At 34.5% G+C, this 23,363-nt stretch overlaps 1 protein-coding gene across 4 annotated transcripts in view; it reads right to left on the minus strand.

Annotated features, from left to right (window-relative positions):
- Trpm7 (transient receptor potential cation channel subfamily M member 7) overlaps positions 1-23,363 on the minus strand; it is a 109,128-nt gene that overhangs the window by 59,524 nt on the left and 26,241 nt on the right. For 3 of the 4 annotated variants that reach the window (XM_074065933.1, XM_074065934.1, XM_074065932.1), the window contains exons 4-13: positions 22,209-22,407; positions 19,392-19,605; positions 16,901-17,025; positions 15,925-16,096; positions 13,968-14,142; positions 12,832-12,955; positions 11,441-11,513; positions 8,063-8,163; positions 5,243-5,377; positions 2,230-2,283 (exon numbers count right to left, since the gene is read on the minus strand). In XM_074065933.1, the coding sequence (XP_073922034.1) occupies positions 2,230-2,283; positions 5,243-5,377; positions 8,063-8,163; positions 11,441-11,513; positions 12,832-12,955; positions 13,968-14,142; positions 15,925-16,096; positions 16,901-17,025; positions 19,392-19,605; positions 22,209-22,407 (1,372 nt within the window). Of the gene's footprint in view, positions 1-2,229; positions 2,284-5,242; positions 5,378-8,062; positions 8,164-11,440; positions 11,514-12,054; positions 12,241-12,831; positions 12,956-13,967; positions 14,143-15,924; positions 16,097-16,900; positions 17,026-19,391; positions 19,606-22,208; positions 22,408-23,363 lie in introns of those variants that run through there. The other variant, XR_012445457.1, reaches the window with a different exon arrangement.

Raw genomic sequence — 23,363 nt, forward strand, 5'->3', positions numbered from 1 at the left:
TTTCATTGCATAACATTAAAGAGGTTTAATGCATTAGATTATTTGCATTTGTTAACTAATTCCGCCTTCCTACCATCACCGTTTTTTCAATTTCTGTGTATTTTCTGAACCTGCTTAACAGGGGGCGGGTGTGCGTGTGCGTGTGCGTGTGTGTGAGAAAGAGAGAAAGAGAGAGAGAGAGACTGGGGTTTGAACTCGGTGTGTGTGTGTGTGTGTGTGTGTGTGTGTGTGAGAAAGAGAGAAAGAGAGAGAGAGAGACTGGGGTTTGAACTTGGGGGTGTGTGTGTGTGTGTGTGAGAGAGAGGAGAGAGAGAGAGAGAGAGAGAGAGAGAAAGAAAGAGACTGGGGTTTGAACTCAAGGCTTCAAAGCAGGCACTTTACCCGAGTCACATTGCTAGCCCATTTTGCTCTGGTTATTTTGGAAATGGGGTCTCCAAAATTATTTGCCTGGGCTGGCCTTAAACTGTGATCCTCTGGATCTCAACCTCTCAGACAGCTAGGATTAGGAGTAAGCCACTGTGCGCAGCATGTATATATTTTTAATATTTTGGTTTCATCTTTTAAATCTCTAATGTCGAGACAGTTATATTTTCTAATCTCTAATTTGAAAACAATTAAAATATTTATTTCCAGTGAAATTGAAATACAAGATCTGGGGGATTTTTTTTTTTTTTACAAAAGCAACAAAACATGTTTTATGTTTGAAAATGTTACCTATGATATTTCTCTTTTTTTTTTTTGAGACAGGTTTCTCTAGGTAGTTCAGGCTATCCTCAAAGTGGAGATCCTCCTGCTCAGTAACCCAACTGCTTAGATTATAGGCATACACCACCATAACTGCCTTTCAAGTGTGCCCCAGACCAGCCTCAAACTCATGATCCACCTGCCTGATCTTCAGCTCATTCATTACCGGTCATGCACCACCACGGCCAGTAATGTATTTACTCTTCAATATTATATTTTTTTCAGAAAGTCAAGACCATTATGATCTGATCCCACTAAAATGGAAAACATTTAAACTAAGGAGAATAATGCAAGCTGTTTTTACAAATGTTATGACAATTTCTTAAAGTATACCATACTCATAAAACTCAACATGTTAATTTGAATAATAAAAATTTAATTACTCCCTTTATCTTAGCGTTTATCACTTATGGAAATAAAAAAATTGGTCCAGTATTATAGCTATCAGTATAACAACAGTCAACACATACTCAATGATTTGTTTTCAGAATTTAAGTACTTTCCTTGTTTTTTTATTTTTGGTACTAGGATTTGAACAAAGGCTGTGCACATACTAGGCACATGGTCTACCACTAAGGTACAATCCACAGACCAACACTGTACTTCTTTTTGCTGACCCACACAAGTAAATCATAATGCAAATGTGTTTTAGAAAGTTCTTGTCTGAAGGTCAAGGCCATTACTTAAACCTTAAAGCAGAAAATGACATTTCTGTTTTAAGATTTTCATCCTTTTTTGTTGTTATTGTTTTGTGTGGTACTGGGGTTTGAACTTCAGGACTAAGTTTTTAGGCCTTTAATAATACATTCACAATAGAGAGTAAAAGTTTGAAAAAAAATCCAAAGAATTTCAGAAAGAAAATAGTTTCAAAACCTAAGAACATTTTAATCAAATATGAGTTAACATTTCTGTAATTACTGGGATTTTACTTAGCTATAAAAACTGGTGACAAAGTTTAAAACTATTAATTAAAAAAAAATTCCAATAGACAAAAAGAAAGGTAATGATGCATCGATTTAGTCACTCTAAGACAGCACAGACCATCTGACAATGTAGGCAGTCACTACTGACACAAGAAAGTTTAAAAAGGACAGCATGGCAGTGTTTTTATCAGCCATGAAGATCACCTTCCGTATCCTTCAATTTCCTAATTCAATGTCTTTAACACTGGGACAAATTTCTGATGAGAGGCAAACAATATTAATGTTCTCTCTTTCACAGAACAATAAGCATTATAAAATTCATCCCATTCTATGCTGAATGACCGGAAACTGGTGTTCACTCCACAAACATTCCTTTTCTGTCACTTCTGATACATTATGCTCTTTACTTTTCTCTTATAACACAAACTTAGCTCTCATTATATCTTGTCGAAAAAAGCTGTCATTTTATTGCTTTTTTAAAAAAATGTAAATGTTTGGGAACAAATCAAGTATAAATGATTTTACAAAACAACATTTTTTAAAAACAAAAATGGTTTCTTACCTGTTTGACATCTCGAACTAGATGAAATAGCATTGGATTAGTTGGACCTTGTTTCTTTAGAGAGAAAATAGTAAGAACAAACTATTATTTTTCTTCTAAAATGACTTAAACAATTGCCCTTTTTGTCACTTACATAATTTATAAAGAGTGTCTTGTAAAATTATACTATTTTGAAATCACTTCTTTAAAATTAGGACAAACATAAGGCTGAAACTATTTTATATCATTATATTTGCTATCAAATGTTGAATTTCAATCAGTGACTTTTTTTATAAAAATGATATCAATATTACAAGCTTCATAATTATATTTTAAATTTAAATTTATATTTTCTTCATTGGTAATAGAGCTCTACATTTTTTCCTCTGTTCCTGAAACCAATCATCAAGTTGTATGAATGTTTCAAGAATTTCGGGAAAAGAACCTTAAACATTTATATATCCATCTCCCTATTATCTCTCTTTCATATACTGTATATTGAGCAGACCAATCACAATAGTCTTTACACTAATCTCATTTTGATGGCACTCTGTAATTGAAAAAATATCTAAGAATATATTTCTCTGCCAACACTGAAGTAAATGGCCCAAAAATGTATTCCTCTAAACATGTCAAAGATTTGGCTCATGTGAAACTTATTATAATGAATTTTATGTGGCACAAAATTTATTCTCAATACTTTAAATCTTGTTTAAAAGAATTATTACATGGACCCTAATCCTTCCATTGGGCCATGGCTAATTTTTTAGATAAGAGGGTCTTAGAGTAGTAAGTTTTTTTATTTTGATCATATCTACTTGGGAATATGTTTTCAAATCTAACTAGGAATACCTATCATTATTTATTTGAAAAAATTATTTTCTTTGGTAGTCCTGGCTTACAAATTCAATGTAACATCTAGGATGACTATAATTGATGTTGCATGTGTTATCTGCCTATTTTCTACCTTACTTTTGCTTCATCTTCTTTTTGTAATAGTCTATCACTTAGGGTCTGGGTTCTCTGCCCATTCTCCCCCAAGAGTTAACTTTATAAAATAAACATGTCTTCTAAGTTAATATGATGCTGTACCTATTTGTAAGGTATTAGGAAGTTGTGTTTACCTTCTCTAACAGAAAGACACAGTAGATGTTTATCTATTAAAAAGAAATTTTTAGTAAAATATAACTATACTTTCATATACCAGTTCTCAAAATGTGGTCTGGAGATTCCTTAGGCCCTCAAGATCCCTTTGGGAGACCCATGAAATCAAAACTATTTTCACAATCTCTAAGATTATATATACATTGCTTTGCTCTCACTCTTTCAATGTTCAGTGGAGTTTTTCAGGGGTTCCCCTCACCACACACCACAAAGGCTTCTTAATGTGTGATAGCATAAGGATAAATTTCCAAGCAAATAAAAGAATCCAAATGTAAAACTAGTTTACTTCTATTTTTTTTTTTTTTCTTAAAAACTGTTATTGGCTGAGGGTGTAGCTTAGTAGTAGAATGAATGCTTGCCATGCATTGAGGTCATGGGTTCAATCCCTAGCGCGCACACACAGAGAAAATGAGATTTATGTTAATGTGTAATGAGTTTATTATTGTTACTTTCATACAAATTAGGAGATAATTTAAAAACGTTTTACATTCTAATATGGTACGCACTAATACAGAAAAACAAAACCTTTAGAATACCACTTCAGGGTCCTCAATAATTTTATGTAAAAGACCCTTAATATCAAAAAATTTAAGAACCTCTACTTCATAAATCTTTAAACTTTTTCAGTATTTCATGCTGAAAGTACCTATTACTTATTTAGCAACTTTGAATAAGACAATTAAAAATTACTTGTCTTAGCCGGGCACCGGTGGCTCACTCCTGTAATTCAGCTACTCAGGAGGCAGAGATCAGAAGGATCAAGGTTCGAAGCCAGCCCGGGAAAATAGTTCATGAGACCCTATCTTGAAAAAAGCCCATTACACAAAAAAAGGGGCAGGTGAAGTGGCTTAAGGTATAGGCCCTGAGTTCAAGCCCTGGTACCACAAAAAAAAAAAAAAATTACTTGTCTTCCTAATGGGATCAATTTTTATTTTGACTATATTATATTTGCTTTACATTTTAGGGAGAAAGCTCATGTCAGCACAATGAAGAATCCTTTTCATTTGTACATCTGCTAACTAGAGACAACAAATGCCCACCAAGTTTAATGTAATCAAAGGGAAAAAAATGGGGGAAAACAAAATATAAGCCCTCCTCAAAAGCATTTTGTAATCCAAAGGGAAGATATAATCATTCTCAACTATGTCAGTGAGCATCATGGAAGCAGCAAATAACACTACGTCAAGTTTGAAACAATGAATAAAACTTCATTAAATGAGGAGTTAATGGAAGAAAAATAGACAAACACTATATAAATAGCAAGTGCTTTTTCAAAAAGCTTGTATTTTTAGAAAATAGTGGATAGACAAAGACAATTGAAGTGCCTACTATTTCTATTTCAGGGAAGGGGTGGGGAATAATTAGGCCAAGTGAGAAATAGCTGAGAAGGTACTGAGAAGCTAGCTGAGGTAAAATGTGGAGCGCTTTTAAAATCAAGCTACAGTTATGGATACTATTATCTACACATTTTGGGGAGCCACCAAAATTTTCTAAACTGCAGAAAGATAAAGTATAATGTCATTACAAAACCAGAGTTGCTCTGAGAAAAGATTAAAGAAATAGAGATAAGGAAGTTAGATTATTGAAGTAATGGTATTGAGGTTGAGTCTACAAAGACTTTAGTAGTGAGAAAGGGAGTCAGTGCTGTTAAGTCTGCATGGCTCTTCTGTGCAGCTGTGCTGACAGGAAAGGACTCCCCAAATAGGAAAATAGTTTCAGACTGTCAACCAATCAATTTATACTGAGAGTGGATGCATTTTCTTCATAAAACCAGCACGACATTAAGGTTCTATCAACAGAAATGGGTATGTTCAGGTAAAATGATATTTTGCAAAGAGCTAGTCAATAAAGCATTCTGTCACAGACTTACAGTGTTATAAAGCTCTTCCAGTCGGGGAATAGTAAGAAATTTATGCATGCTCACTCCATTTTCTATGAGAAGTTTTACAAATGCAACTCTATCCATTACAAGAGCATCAAGCATAGCTTGTTCCAAGGATCCAACCTAAGAGAGTATCAAAATTAATAAATGTATTCCACACATTCTCATTATCAATCACTTCTAAATGTAAGTCCTTAAGATTTATACTTATTTGCTCTCAGTGTTCGGAAAAAATTAGAAATATGCAGCCAGTTGCAGTGACTCACAACTGCAATCCCAGCTACTCAAGAGTAATAAATCAGGAGGTGGAGATTCAGGGCCTCACTGAGGCCAGTCCAGGCAAAAAGTCACTGAGATACCCCACCATCTTAACAAACAAGCTGGGAGTGGTGGTTTACATCTATAATCCCAGCTACACGGGAGGATTAGGTAGGAGAATAAAGGTCTAAAATAAAGGCTAGGACCTAAGGTATTTAGGGAATAGCTTTTATTTATTTATTTAAAAGACCTATCTAGAACAGCATTCTCCCTAAGGAATATTCCATAACTGCTATTTCTGTAAGAGAACAGTGTAATATGGGGAAAGAGCCACAAGGTTTACCATCAATTAGATTTAGGATAAAATACCTTAGAGCAACAGTTGTCAATGTTTAGCAAAGGCTTTTCCTTTCTTTTCTAAATTTCTTTTTTTTTGTTCCCAGTAACAGGGATTGAACTTACTAGGCAAGCACTCTTACTACTTGAGCCATGCCTCAATCCCTCTCACGAATCATTCTAATAGTTCGGAGTCACTGCTGACTGGTAAGGGACAGGGTCAAGGGACACCAGAATTATGCCATCCATCCACTGGACAATCTCACTCAAATAGAAACAGATCCATATCTCACACTATTATTATTCTGAAGATGTTTATGTTTTATGTATGAACAGAAAGTCTTCTATATTGTGGGGGTTTTTGTTTTTTTTTTTATAAAATGAATTTTTAAAAACTGTTACCACCATATAAATCAGGCAAGATGGTACTTAGTTTTCTTCAGGATGTTAATACAAATTATTCGCCATTAGGAAAAATTATCTCTCTTGACAGCAATATTTATGAATGTATGTGTCAATACACAATGAAATTTCAAGATGGAAGGTATGTTTGCTGTGATATTTTTCACTATCCAGTTCTGTCATATTCAGTGCTGGGGATGTAGCTCAATGATAGTTTGCCTGTCACGTACAATACCCTGGGTTCAATCACCAGTACTGAAAAATAATAATACTACTATTAGCACTTCCTTATTCACTCATGTGAACTGAATGAAAGAGAGTAAAATGATTTGTCATGCAAAAGCTAGGTTTAGCAAAAAAAAAAAAACCACACAATAGATAATACTATGCAGGGCAAATCATGAGACTAGCCACAATGTACAGAAAACAAAGGCTTCACCCAAGCCTTTACATCTGAGCAGTCTAAAAAGCTAATGAAATTATTCAAGAGAATAAAAGGTTAGTTTTACTATGAGTGGGTAACATCAACTTCTTCCTCTCCAGTCCTGTAAGACAGGAAACAACTAGCTTCTTTATTACTATGGAAAATACATTCTGATGGTTAAAACACTCAAACACCATAAAGTAGCATAAAACTTTCTCTCCTCTAATGTTCATCTCCTCCAGACACATTCCATGTTAACAATGCTAAAAAGGAAGAAGCTGAGGGTATAGTTTCATAGTAGATTATTTTCTTAGGATGTTTGAGCCCCTGGATTTGACCACAAAATAAAAAATAATAACAAGGCACCATGACGACACAGTACGGATGTTTGTGTGTACAAAAAGAGTATTTGCCATAAATACTGCAATTTGCTGTTTATGTTTATTACATAAATAAAAAAGAACTAGCTCATCCTCTCTGTAAAGGCTGGTGCATCAATGAACAGAGGTTGGGGGTGTGACACAAGTGGTAGAGCACCTGCCTAGCAAGCTCAAGGCCTTAAATTCAATCGCCAGTACTGCCAAAAAATAATTAATAATAGTGCTCCAAGGAAGAGATGAACACTTAATTTATCCAGTCTCAGGCATGTAACCAAAATCTGTTAAGTGCTTACTATTTACACGGCTATGAATATAGCAGTAAACAGAACTAAAAAATATCCTTGCCTCATAGAATTTACTTCCCAGGAGTAAAAGATAAATCATAAATTAGCAGCAAATGGGGAAGACTATAGAAGAAAGAGGTCTAAATATCCAAAGGAAAGTTATAATGAGTTCTCTTGCTCACAGGGCAAGAGTTCCAAGGCTTATTGGATTCTAGGATTTCTACTCATATGCATATACTATTAAAAAAAAAGGTATTATCAAGAGGCAAGTATAACTTATTAAATCCTGAATGGTCCTGGATGTTGTAGAAATTTTTAAACTAATTTTTTACTTGTCACAGTTTTAGCAAAGACTTTATTTCAGTCATTCCTCAGCATCTGCGGGGTATTAGTTCCCAAGGCCCCCCAGAATGCCCAGATGCTCGTGTTACTTGTATACATGGGTGTATCATTTACACATAACATACACATATGCTCAAGTATACTTTTAAGTCATCTCTAAATTACTTATAATACCTAGTATAGTATAAGTAGCTACACGGCATTGTTTAGGGAACGACAAGGAAAAAAAGTCTACACATATACAATACAGAGGTAACCCCTGAAGGCCTAACTACGTAGAACACAGTCTGTGGTTGGGTGATCCATGGATATGGAACCTGTGGATACAGAGACACTATGATACTTAGCTTGTTTACTATGTGTATATAGATTATTTACATACCAGCCATTGCTGTCCATAAACAAATACATGATTTTTGGCAATGTCAACTCTATCCCATGCCAGTGTAAGGATGAGCTGGTCAAATGCAGATGCATTAGTACCTAATTAAATAAAGAAAATAGTTGACAAGTTTATTTGCATTAATATACAAATATTTACGAAAGCTCCGCACCACCCTTTAACTTACACAGATGGTATCAGCCACTATTCAGAGGCAGCCTGCCTCAGAGAGGAAAGATTAACCCCAGGATAGAGGACTTTTATTTTTCAAGTGTAGAAACTATACAGCCTCATTCACTGCAAACAATTCAGAATGCACAAACTGAGAAAAAAACAAAGATGATCTGTTTCTATCACAGAGATAGTATTGACAGGACTCTGAAAAATACCTTTCATATACTTGTCCATGCATATATAGACTCATTAATTTTGTTTATTTACAAATGGGATATTATACAAAGTTTTCAGTAGCTTGCATTATATCCCTTATTATCACCTTATATTCTTCAACAGTATATATAGATTTCATGTATTAGTATTTTTTAAAAGTTACCCACAATTTATTAAACAAACATTCCAACTAGTAGTTGTTTCTTTTGAACTTTTTGCTAAATATATTTTAGTGTATAAGTTTAATATTTAAATAGGATGACCTTGTAGGAGCCAAATTGTTGCATACAAGAATATACACTTAAAGGCTTTTGATATACTCCCCAAATTTATTTCAGAAAGTTTATTCTATTCACCAAGGGTGTAAGAATACCCACTTCTCCATGTGCTGGTGAGAAAGGAGGCCTTTTTCCTTTTTCACTTTTAAATTATACCTTAATACTTTTTTGGGGGGGCTGGGGGGGCAGGCAGGTATTGGTGGTTGAACTCAGGACCGTGCACTTGTTAGACAGGCACTCTACCGTTTTAGTCATTCCACTAACCCTTTCTGTGTTGGTCACTTTTCAGATAGGGTCTTGCTTTACGTCCAGGGCCAGCCTGGACCTCAATCCTCCTATCTGTGCTTCCTCACATAGCTGGGATGACAGGAATGTACCACCCATGTCCAGCTGCTAGTTGAGATGTGATCTCACAAACTTATAGCCCGGGTGGCCTGGAACTATTATCATCCCGATCTCTGCCTCCCAAGTAGACAGGATTACAGGAGTGAGCCACCAAGCCCCACTTCAAATATCTTTTACATAAATCCAGACACATATTTCTGTAAGATATTCATGTTTTTCTTATTAATTAATAATATTTCTGTTCTTTACTTTTCCCATGTGTAAAATGAGAATAAAGGAAATACTCCCCTTAGAGGCTGCTGCAGGGATAAAATGAGATGAGCAGTATGAACCACTTATCCACAGAAGCTAGCAGACTCAAAGTGTATGGCAAACAGTACACATGTACATGGTGCTCTTGTTTTATCTTAGTTTTTCTATTTCTTTTTTCTTTTTCAGTGGAACTGGGGTTTGAACTCAGGGCTCTGTGCTTGCAAAGCAGATGCTCTACCACTTGAGTCACAACTTGAGTCCCTAGTTTTATTTTTATGTCATCCCAGTTACTGGTCTCTGGTTTCTGAGTTTCCTATTACTCACCATCTCTTGATTACCAGATGATGTCATTTAACTATAGTGCATGTTAAATGACATATTGCCAATTTATTGCAGTCTCTCATTTGGGAAATTCTTAGGCTAACATGACAGTATCCTCTTGCCCTGCTCCTGCCACATCACTGCTCACTTTGATTTCAGGTACCCAGAAGGAATACCATTTTTTTTTTCTAATTTTTAAAAAGATTTTTTACTGTAATATTGTATCAGTAGGATGGCTGTAGTGAGATATTGAGAGAAAAACAGTTCAATGTGCATATGCATCAATCCCTTAACTCCTAGAAAAAACTAGTTTTCAAATTATCCCCTTGGAAAAGTATAGTGTATTTAAGAATTGCATCATTTCTATGAATTAAATACCTAACTATTTTAAACCCTTACTTTTCAGCTAATTAAGAATGTGGGTTAACAGAATACATAGGGAACTTAAAAAACTAAATTCTTCCAAAATTAATGAACCAATAAAGAAATGGGCAAGTGAACAAAACAGAACTTTCTCAAAAGAAGAAATTCAAATGGCCAAAAAACACATGAAAAAATGCTCACCATCTCTAGCCATAAAGGAAATGCAAATTAAAACCACACTAAGATTCCACCTCACCCCTGTTAGAATAGCCATCATTAGCAACACCACGAACAACAGGTGTTGGCGAGGATGCGGGGAAAAAGGAACCCTCATACACTGTTGGTGGGAATGTAAACTAGTACAACCACTCTGGAAAAACATTTGGAGGCTACTTAAAACACTAAACATTGATCTACCATTTGATCCAGCAATACCACTCTTGGGGATATACCCAAAAGACTGTGACACAGGTTACTCCAGAGGCACCTGCACACCCATGTTTATTGCAGCACTATTCACAATAACCAAGTTATGGAAACAGCCAAGATGTCCCACTACTGATGAATGGATTAAGAAAATGTGGTATCTATACACAATGGAATTTTATGCAGCCATGAAGAAGAACGAAACATTATCATTCGCTGGTAAATGGATGGAATTGGAGAACATCATTCTGAGTGAGGTTAGCCTGGCCCAAAAGACCAAAAATCGTATGTTCTCCCTCATATGCGGACACAACAAGGGTATTGGACTTTGAGCACATGATAAAAGCGAGAGCACACAAGGGAGGTGTGAGGATAAGTAAGACACCCCAAAAACTAGATAGCATTTGTTGCCCTAAACACAGAGAAACTAAAGCAGATACTTTAAAGCAAATGAGGCCAATAGGAGAAGGGGACCAGGAACTAAAGAAAAGGTGAGATAAAGAAGAATTAACTTAGAAGGTAACATACATGCACAGGAAATCAATGCGAGTCAACTCCCTGTATAGCTATCCTTATCTCAACTAGCAAAACCCCTTGGTCCTTCCTATTATTGCTTATACTCTCTCTTCAACAAAATTAGAGATAAGGGCAAAATAGTTTCTGCCGGGTATTGAGGGGGTGGGGGGAGAAATGACCCAAACATTGTATGCACATATGAATTAAAAAAAAAAAAAAGGCCTCTGAGGTTGGGGGCCAAAAAAAAAAGAATGTGGGTTAATTAAATGAGTATGGAGGGATAAACCTTACTATAAACTTAAAAAAATAAAGTCTACAAGATAAAAATAAAAGCTAACTTACTACAACTAAAACCAGCATGTGTCTTTCACAAAGAAAATTTATTGGGAAATTCACTTCCCAGGCATTTAGCCAAATGAAAAGTCCTACCTTATATAAATTGGCCATAAATTAAATATGCCATAAACAAAAGTTTTTAAAGTCTTACCTTTCAGCAGTGCAGTAAGTATTGCTACATCTATATCTTGATGTTCCTCTGACCCAATGTGGAAAACAGTGATCTATTGAAAGGTGAATGAACACAATTATGACTTAGTATTTTTAAAATTCAGGCATCATTAAGAAAAAAAGTAATGTCACACTACATGTGGGGAATATCTATCTCTATAGATATAAATATTTATACTTCTATATATGTACATCTATACAACTTTACCAGTTTATATATACATTTATGGGTTTTTTTTTTTTTTTTTTTGCAGCACTAGGGTTTTTGCACTCATGGTCTTGGGCTTGTTACACAAGGGCTCTAGCACTTGAGCCATGCCCCAGCCCTATATAAAAATAAATTTAGATATAGATATATATTCAGGGAAAGGAGGTCAGAAATCACTTCACCTGAACCCCCCAAAAAATAAAAAATTAAGACTTCATCATTTACCAATTACAATGACAAGTATAATCAAAATATTTGGTTTCATATCATACTCATTTTTTTACCCATCTAATATCTTTTATCACAATAAGTAACATAGGAGATAAGGTTATAGATTACTTATCAAGAATAAATCCCGCTATTCCTTCCACACAGTGAACACTTACTTATTCAAGTAATATAAAATGGCTGTTGGTCTGTTTTTTGTTTCGTTTTGTTTGTTTTTGGATTTTTTTTGAGACAGGATCTTCCTATGTAGCACAGGCTGGTTTGAAACTCATGGTCTTCCTGCCTTACCCTCTGGAGTGCTGAGATTACAGGAAAAGGCCAAAACACCCGGCGATATAGGTATTCTTGAATAAAGAATGTTTGGTTTGTTCAATCTTTTTATTGCATATGCCTTTAAATTACTTGAAATGTAACACCATTTCAGCAGTTTTTATCTAACATTTCTCATAAAGTAACTTATTAGGACCCCAATTTTTTCAACTATTTGACAGTGTACAAAAACTTGGAATGAAAGGAGACAGCAAATCAAATCATGTTGTCTATTTATCTAGAGGTACAAAAAATTTTCTCTCTGAAAACATAAGCCCATGTTTACCTGACTAAAACTAAACAATACAGAACTTTATTAGCCTTGAGGACTCAGTAAAATTGTTGAAAATATTTTCCCAATATTTTATTAGAGAAATCACTAACAACTCTTTACAGCTTTTCTTTGATACTGGACATAAACTTTTCCTAAAAAAAGAAGTACAAATACACTGTCTCAGTACAATATAAAAACTATAGTCCTTCTATGCTCAAAAACAATAAATGACATCTTAGCAAGGTTAAAAGAGATTTAAAAATTTTAAATCTAAATTAAAAACTAAAGTAGCTCACCAATTTATATGTGTTTTCAAGGAAATAAAAGGCTTAATTTGCTGAAATCTACTTACAAGTTCCTTTTTTTTCATGCACTCCATCAGTGTTTGAAATAAATGAACTGCTTCACTCTGGCCAAAGTTAAATGTTTTTTTGATGGTTGAAATAATATCAGGCTCTGCTGCATCAGGAAGATTCCTGGTATAAGAGGAAATACAACAATTCATTGATTTCATCTTCATTATCTGTAGAATCAAAATGAAGTTAAGATAGAGCCATGCAAGACCTTGGGGGATTCTGTATTCATATTAAGTACCTGACTTTGGGTGAAATTACTTTCTCCTTCATGAAACACCATTATAATAAAGTCTTAAAGGACAAAAAAAGGAATGGAGTGATTTTTCTCTTGAATTACTTTGTGAATGTCTTTAACAATGTGTTGAGATATTCTATAAGATACTACATAAAGATAATTTTTGATGTGACTATATAAAACTGTATTTCATAAAGATGTCTTAACTATGAACACATCCACATGGCTCAAAAATACAGTATAAGATTAAAATATATAAAAATACAAAAACTCATAGTGAAAATCTCCTATCCAGTATCTTTCATCTGCCTATTTCTAACTCAGCTCTTTTCAGGAATCACTATTAGCTTGTATAACTTTACAAGATTGTTTTTCTATTATAGATAAATAATTATCCTCTTTTTTTCTATGTAAAAAGTGCCACAATGAATGTGCTGAGACGTTTTAGTAATCTTCACAAATCTAGTATACAGGTACTATCTTTATTCAGCTGTGTAGAACCTTAATCACTGTGTAGATGGGCCATAATTTATTCAGTCCTTTTCTGACAGATGGTCTACGTTGGTCCAATCTTTTACTCTTACAAATAACCCTATGACAAGAAACTTTACATACAAATTTTTCACAGTTTTTCATCTGTAGGTACAATTCCCAGTAATGAAACTACTGGGCCAAAAGATACGTGCCTCTATAGCAACCGCTACCTTCCATGAAGATGACTGCTATATTTTAACTCCTCCCAACAACATATGAGTTAGGATATCACCTCAAGTCTTAAAATATTTTATATTAATCTTGAGATAGTCATATTCACAAAACACTCAAAGGAATCTAGTATTTTAAAAGCCAAAAGCCTCTTTACTAAGGTTTTTAAAGCCTTTGCACTGATACACTCACCCTCCTTCTTCTGTTTGTTTATGAATGTATGCTAGCAAATCTGCAGCTCTGCCTGTTCCTTCACATACAACCACTGGAACGGGGGGACTTTCCTGAAGGTATTCTAAAACAGTGAGGATAACGTTTGGCCCACCTTCAAATACCAGGGCCACCACAGGAACACCCTGGCCAATTCCTAAAAAAGGCAAAAGTTTAGAGAATCAGACAACATTCAGTAATTTCATCTTACTTATTTTAAATAAAAATTAAAAATTTCTTATAAGACTGTTGACGTCACTTAAAGTACTCAAGGTAACATCGCCTCATATGAAGTACTGAATAAACTACATTGTCACTTAGTCTGTTCTAAATGACAAAATTTTAAAAATCTAAAACATAAGTTAGTACATACTGTGAGAATTTACATAATCACTGGAAGGTAAACTTTTCTGTATTGAGTTCTTGACAATAAATGTATTTTTTTTGGAGACAGGGTCTTGCTATGTAGTCCAAGCAGGTCGGGAATATGTGATTCTCCAAAAAGCTGGAATTAAGGCTCTTTTAATTCCACCATACCTGACTGGTTTGCTTTTCAGTATGTATTAATTGGATTTCTAACATATTATCTGTTTTTATTCATTTTTAAAATGCATATTTCTGATTCTAATTGTGTTGAGGCATTAATGTAGAAATTAATGGCAGAGACGTAATCACACAAATGGAACTGATCAATAAAATTCTTAAAGATAGTTCTACAAGAATAAAAGAAAAAAGCCCAGTGAAGAATAGGAGTTTTTATTTTTACAACAACCAGAAGGATGGTGAGAAAATACAAAAATAACTATAGGGCTGTAAAACATTCCTCATTTCTGTAAATGCTCTGACTCTACCATAATCTGAATGTGCTGTTCTGTTATTTCGTATTTCTGTTTCAGTTTGTCATAGAGTTTACCATGTTGGTGTCCTAGGGTTACAAAATTTCAATTTGAAATAAAATGAACCAGAAAGTTCAGTCACAGTTGGAGAGGAAAATGAGTTCCAGGAACACCAACCTTTAAGACATATTATCCAAACAGCAATACCCACTCATTTTATAAAGTTTTAAGCAAAGGTGATTCTTCTTAACAAAGTGGTTTTATTCCCTTTTTCCATCTCAACCTTGAGTTTCAAAGCCATGAATTAGAATATATCACACATTTAGAATACTAGATGGAGCAAGGTGCCTGTGGCTCACACCTGCAATTCTATCTACTTGGGAGGCAGAGGTCAGGTGGATCACAGTTCAAAGACAGCCAAGGCAAATAGTGAAACCCTATCTCTAAAATATCCAACAAACAAATGGCTGACGGAGTGACTCAAGTGGTAGAGTACCTGCCTCACAACTCAGAAGCGTGAGGCTCTGAGTTCAAACCACAGTACCACCAAAAAAAGGGAAGAAGAATGCTAGATGGTGTGGGCCTACAATCCCAATTACTCAGGAGGAAGAGGCAGGAGGAGGATGGTCTAAGGCCCCAGGCCAAAAAGCAGAAGACTATCAGAAATAAACTAAAGCAGAAAGGGTTGGGGTATGGCTCGTGGCAGAGCACCTGAAGCACAAAGCTGAGTTTAATCCCAGGGCAGTGCTGCTCCTGCCCGCTACCAAAAAAGCAACACCTCCCCCCACAAAAGAAAGAGAGAGAGAAAAGAAAACAACAACAACAAAAAAACCCCATTAAATCCTTGGGCTACAGTGGGTTTATAATTCCAACAGAGCTTCTAATGAGCTCTTCTGGCTTTGCTCTTGAAACCTGAGCATCCTATTTGGCCTGAGACGTCTTTTTCTAGTTTTTACTGTTTTGTCTAAAATCAGCCATTCTTGATAGTTTTTTAAGTTATTTTCCTATGTGAGGAAAAGCGTATTCTATTTTTTTACAATGTTGCTAGCTACTAATACAACCTTGAATAATTTCAACAATAACAAATTTGTGAATTCCCTTACTAGCATGAATTCTTTGCTGATTAATGGTTTTTTCAAGTTCTCTTCTCAGTCTTACTTCTGCTCCATACTTTCCAACAGTGCCATCATCCACCAATATGAAATGGGAATGGAGATTATTCAGAACGTTCAATTTGCTCAGGGGGTTCAATAAGGTTTGATAAGGAGCAACAACCTAAACAATAGCAAATTAAGAGTTAGTGAGCAGGACTAAATGCAATATAATGTAAAATAATCATAGACCAGTAAAAGGTAAAATTTTAATATACTCTTAGAAATAAATAGAAAATGACTAAGAATTTATCCAAAAGCAAAGCTTTTAAGCAGTTGAAGATGATTAATAATGGGTGAGCCACATAATTACATCTTATCCTTACTGTAGTACTGCATTTCATCATCACACAGAAAAGCAGTAGATAAGTAAATAAGTATACAGTGCTAATAATTATGAGGTTACTAAATGAATAAACTAATATATGAAAAAGATAGTTACAAAGCAATAAAATGTCACAGTGTTATTTTTCTAGTCATAGAATCTTTTAAAATTGGTATTATAAATTTAATAATGTTTGAAAATGATCTTTATAAAACTTAGTAATTCCTCTTTAATAGTTTCGACAAATACCTATAAACCAATTCATATCTTCAACCTACTCAAACACTATCATTTGACTGCTACTATAAGTGACAAAGGTTAGTTATTAATTTCATATAATCATTAAAAATTTAATTAGAAAGGACTGACATGATCTGGAAAACATGTCAGAATAATATTACACAAGAAAAGCAGAAACCACAATGTATGAAAGCCAAACAATCACTTATATTTCTGAATGTATTTTCAAAAGAGTAAGAAAACCACAGAAGATACTTTTTACATTCAATTTGAAAGCACAGTATAATTATAAATATTTTAAGTTGACTTGCACTGTTATTGACATAATTGACATATATGAGAAATTTGAAAACTCATTCTTACATCTCTCCCAACAAGATCATTTCTGTTTTCTATCACTCCCCATGGAGCTATTCCAATAGTGCAAATCTTCCGAGATGATCTGGAAGCATGTTCTTTGAGGGCATCACCAACATGTTTTGCCACACCTGTTCACACAAAATTTTATTTCACCTTACTTCAAAGTCTTTATTGTGTTCAAAACAATCCTGTGTTTACTCTCTAACATTACAATTCGTTATTTACACACACACACACACACACACACGCACGCACACACACGCACGCACTCACGCATGCACCCCGTACTGGGTGAACTCTGGGCCTCATGCTAGGCAAGCACGCTACCATTTGGGCCATAACCCAGCCCCATAACTTCTTATTATCACTTATTATGGGACTGAATTGTGTCTACCCAAACTCATATGCTGAAATTCTAACCCCTAATACCTAAAAAATGAGGCTGTTAAGGGTGCCCTGATCCAATTTGACCGGTGTCCTTGTAAGAGGAAATTTAGACACAGAGACTCCAGGGATACCTACACACACGGTAAGGCCACAACAAGACGGTGCCCACCTGCAAGCCAAGAAGAGGTCTCAGGAGAAACCAAACCTGCTGACATCTTAATCTTGGACGTTTAGCCTCCAGAACCATGAAAAAATTAAGTATCTGTTGTTTAAGCTATCCACTCTGTGGTGTTTTGTTATGGCATTCCTAGCAAACTAATGTATCACTTAATTTGCTTTTTATAATACATTTGACCTCATCATCCCTAACTTGGATTATGGAAATAGCATCTTCACTGGTGGTTCACCTGCTGTCTTATCTGCTTACAGTCCATTCTTGAAACATCACAGAAATAATCTTTGCTCCTGTGACCTCTCAGCCTAAAACCTTCCCTTCTCATTCAAGAGCAAAAGACAATGTGCTTACAAATGTCTATAAGACTTTTTATAATGGTCTCTACTATGCACCATGCTTCTCTACAACCAAATGCCAGTAACTTCAGACTATGGTATTGTACACCTGGCTTATTTCCCCTCAAGTTACACTGGAACCTTCCTATTCTTCTTTCAATACACTAGGTGCTTTCCTTTCTTTTACATGCTCTGCCTCAAGTTTTTCTTGTATCTTGCTCCCTCATTTCCTTCCCTCTCTCTTCAGGTAACAAACTCATCAGTAAAGCTCTCTGTGATGGTTAATCTTAATTGTTAGTATGATTAGACTAAAAAACCCCAGAAGATTACTAAAGTATATCTCTGGGGATGTTTAATAGTTTCCAGAGATAGATTATTCTGTGATGGATTCATACTATGATGACATTTGGAAAGTGAGGCATGGTAGGAGGTGGAGCCTAGATGGAGGAAGAAAACTACTGAGGGTATGTCTTTAGGTACTACATCTTGCCTTAGTCCCCTCCTATGTTCCCTTTTCTCTACTTCCTGGACGCCATTATGTGAGCAGGTCTTTTCTGCCACACCTTCCCTGCCATGACTGTCCTGAAACCATGAGCCAAAATAATAAATAAACAAATAAATAAACGAAATAATTCCTCTCCTTAAGTTGTTTCTGTAAGGTATATGGTCACAGTGACAAGAAAGCTAATACACTCTACTATGTACAAAAGAGTTGCCTCTCCATCATGCCTCCTCCCTATTCATGTGGCTGCATAGCACTATCCATCTAACACTACACACTACTGAGCTATCTGCTTATTGTCTATGTATCCCCCCAATACAATATAAGTTCATTAACTTAATTAAGTACCTTGTCTATTTTGTGAATTGACATAATTGGCAGCCCAAAGAATGTCTAACAATGAGGCTCAAAAAAAAAATCAGTTACTGATAACAAATGAATTAGATATTTAAATTGATTTAAGGAAATGATTATGTTCAGCTTTCAATTAAAATTAACTTTTAAGGCCTCCTAACAGTCAACCTTTATAAATGATAGAAAAGACTAGGAATGAAAGGGGATTGTATATTAAAATCAATTGATAAAGACCAGTCTTTACCACTCCTAAGGCAATGGACTGTCATTTTTCTATCAATTTACCAGCAATCATAAAATGGTAAGAATTACCATTTTGCTCAGTAGTAGGGTCAGCAAATGTTTTTATAAAGGATCAAGCAGTACACATGTGAGGCTTTGTAGAATATGTGCCAGACTCTGCCACAACAATTCACCTCTGCTGTTGCAGGACAAAAATAGCCATAGACAACACATAAACAAATAAGTATGAGTGTGTTCAAATAAAACTTTATTTACTTTAGTCACAAAAACAAGGATTATTATGAAATGGACCGTAATATGCCAAGTCTTGCCCTAAGTGTATTATTTTTTTTGTAACCTAAACAACCAAACAGATTCAGTTATTTTTATCTAGGAACTATAGATTATTTAAGACCCAAATACATTTATACTAAGTATTGGCTATTATTTCAAATATCTAATTGATAACAGGAAAATTGAAAAATACACTAAATAAAATTGATATAATCATCACATTACCTGTGTTTACTCCTCCAGTTAAAATCCAGGCTCCGGTTGTAACTGCAGCTTTAATAAGACCCTTTCCGAGCAACTGTTTGATTCGTGGGTGAAGCTCAAATTTCTGCATGCCTCCATGTACAGAGATAACAAGTTTGGGTAGTTCCATTTGCCATTCTTTAAGCAGAAGTTGCAGGATGATTTCAGGTTTGGTGTCATATGATAGCCTCACGTACTAAAATAAACAATATTTTAAAAGGACAAAATTATCCACAAGTTTAATAATGCAACACTACCTGACTTTAGAAAAAAATAATTTGAATCAGATCATGTAAGAACAGACTTATTTCATTAGCTATTTTCAATCCTAGGAATAAATTAAATATTTATATATTTAATATTCCTAGGTATAAGTGAAAAAATATCACTTTGTGAGGCCTCTAGGAGTACTAGCATTCTAACTTACAAACATTAAGACATAAATGTCATTTTGTTTATACTCAATTACTAATTAATACAATTTACAAATTTATCCACAGAATTTATTGTATTTAACTATGAGTACACAGTGAAAGGGAAGCATTAAAGACTGGCTAAGAGGGCAGGGGAGAGAAATGATCCAAGCATTGTATGCACATATGAATAATAAAACAATAAAAATTAAAAAAAAAAAAAAAAGGCTGGCCAAGATGATAGGGAAAGAGGGAAAAAAGAGAAGAACCATGGGAAAAAAATAGAAGCATCTAAAATTTTTGCTACTGAGACAAATACTGAATTGTCTGTTTGAAAGTTTTGCCAATGTTCTAGACCACTTATAACAAAATTGTGATTACAAAGTAAAATTTTAAAGGTTTTTGAATTATGGATGGATTGTTTCCTTCACTGGAAGTAACTGGATTTGCTCAAGCTGAGAAATAATCAGGAAATCTTAACATCAAATGGGAAACTGGGGATATAGCTAAATGGTAAAGTATGTGCTTAGCCTATGCCAAGCCCTGGGTTCCATCCTCAGCACCACATTAAAAAGCAGAAACAAAACATCCAATATGTTCAAATAGATTCGCCAGTAAATTTTTGAAAATTCTTTCTATGAAAAATGTAATAGAGGGATTGTGCTGTAGCTCAGTGGTAGAACATTTGCTTAGTATGTGCAAGGCTATGGGTTCAATCCCCAGCACTGCAAAAAAAGAAAAAAAAAGTAATAAAAAAATAAGCTATCATATCTGTAGAAAAACTCCTCTGGTTTGAAAGATTTAAAAAAGTATCTTTCTTTTAAGTGATATCACAAAACATACTTGCTAGAATTATTTTAATTCCCCTTGTCTAAAGCACATATATGAATGATCTCATAAGAAATTTCAAATACACAGATGTTAGAAAATACAAGTTTTAATCATCTCTAAGAAAGGCTTTTTGTAAAACAATATATTGCCATTCCTTTACAGAGATGAAACACAACAGAAAAGTCTCTAATAACAAAGAAATGAAAAAAAAATACAAGAATTCTATAAAACTGAGTAGAATACTCCAGAGTTCTTTAAGAATGCTAAGTTCTACGCTAAGTCTTTCTGCATTCATTTTATTTAACTCACCATTATACTTAGATACATAAAGTAATGTTTGGGAAGTTGTCTAAAAATTTTTTTTTTTAAAGGACTAGATTAGGAGCAATGAGAAATTCCACATCCGGCAGTGCAGTGAAAACTTGTGGAATTGAGCCCAGGAAAATAAGAAAACATGGAGAGAGTAAGCCTGAAATTTGGCACTACTTTACTTATGAAGGCAGGCAGGACAATGCAAAGGTTATAACGCTCCAGTCTAAATGATTAATATTCATGTTGCAGTTTTAAAATACCAATAATTAAAATTCATGCCAACAAATGCACACATCATAGGAGAAATAAATGTAGTTGTAAATATTCTAAAATTTCTTGCATTACAGAGGAAGTGGTAAAAGTGATAGAACTGACTAGTTTATATAGTAACAATTTAAATATACATTTACAGAGCTGACAAAATGGCTCAAGTGGTAAAGTGTCTGCCTAGCAAGTACAAGGTCTGAGTTCAACACCCGTACAACACCTAAAAAAATGCACTTAGAATATTCATTCTAAGATTACTCCAAAGAATAGAAAAAGAATGTATAAATAATGTGAATAAAGAAGGAAGGCAATAAAGTTTTTAATCCAAAAGAGTACAAGAAAAGGGCAAAGAAAAAAGTGAGACAGATAATTCATAGTATGATTATAAACTTAAATTCAAATATAAAACACATTAAATCTTTAGAAAAATAAAAACTATACGCTGCTAAAAAGACATCTTTCTTGTTTTGCTTTTTTGAGACAGGGTGGTTTCAAAAGTAGGGTCATGTTATCTTCCTGCCTCAGTCTCTCAAGTAGCTGGAACTATAAGGCACATGCCACCATGTGCAGAAAGATACCCTTTAATATAAGAAAAGTGTAGGGAAGAAGGTTCAGCTATTCTTTTAGGAAAAAGCAAACTTTTTCAAGAAAAATGATAAGAAAAGACATCTTATTTTTCCTTTTTTTTGGTGTGTGGTACTGGGGTTTTGAACTCAGGGCCTCACACTTACTAGGAAGGTGCTTTACTACTTTAAGTCACTCCACCAGCCCTCAAAAGACATTTTAAAGTGATAAATGAATCAATTCACCAAAAATATTCTGTATTTGTTTGAATCTTCGTTAAGAACTTGAATATACACATCAGAATGATTGATACTAAAGTTCCATTCTGGTGCTATTTAAACTCTCAATTAATGTTTATTACTTAGGTAACAAGACTAAAGTAAAAGAAAAAAAAATCAAGTATTCAACATACCTTAGCTCTGTAGGAATGAGAACCCCCTTGAAAATTAATGACTCCATAAGCATCTGTTGGGCTCTGTTCGGTATGCTTTTCCACAGACCATTCTTCTATTGCCTGATTAAAATGGTCACCCAATTTCACATCTGAGTATTTCATGGCAAGACTTGCAGTGAAACAAGCATGTTGCTTGACCAAGCGACCACAAAAACACCTAAAAGAGTTAGATTGTAAAGAAAGCTTTCAAAAAATTATAGTCAATGAAAAACGGAATTAAAATGAACCAATAAAGAATATGAAAATAGCTTAGCTTTTCAGTAAGTCAACACCTTTACTACATATAACACTGAAACAGTATAAATATATTAGTGTATGATTACACTACATTAGTATGGACAGCCTCAAAATATCACATAGCCACTTACTAGAAATAGTATTCAACTACAGAATGGAATGAACTATGAATAGACACAACAATATGGATGAATCTCAAAACCATCATGATGAGTGAAAGAAGCCAGATATCAAAGAGTGTATATTTAAATGATTCCACATACACAGAATTCAAGAAAATGCAAACTTATCTATATAATGACCAAAAAGTCAAACGTTGTCTATCTGAGACCAGATGCAGAAAGAGGAATGACATTCTAACTAAAAGCACATATTGGACCACAGTGCAAGAAGTACAGACCACTGACTTGATAAAAATCTTAAAATCAGATCAGAGTTTGAGGAAGTCAAAGCAGCTAAAGTTTGTGGTATATAAAACAAAAAGAAGAAGAAGAAGAAGGAACAAAGAGTCCCAAACATGTGTGGGAGCTTCTGCAAGAAACTACCCATGGCACCGTCTAAGACCTACTAGACAGTAGTAGACCAAACAATTCCTAAAAGTCCTAAAGGGTGGAGAATAATCCCAACTGCCAAAGTAGAGAAATCTTAAAATACACAGGCCTAACAAAGAGTTCTCAGAAGAGATTAGTCTAGTTAGAAGCATTAAATTGGACCTAGACAGCACAAGCCCTAAGACTTGAGAGGATCTAACTGAACCAAAGTAATTTTGCTGCCTGCTAAAGTAAGTACAAAACTCCCTAACAGTATCAACAAAATTCAGCATCCATCATGAAGCTAAGCATGGTACACATTTTTAGTATCAGCAATTGGGAGGCT

This window comes from Castor canadensis, chromosome 2, assembly GCF_047511655.1.
Source record: "Castor canadensis chromosome 2, mCasCan1.hap1v2, whole genome shotgun sequence".
Classification (NCBI taxonomy): domain Eukaryota; kingdom Metazoa; phylum Chordata; class Mammalia; order Rodentia; family Castoridae; genus Castor; species Castor canadensis.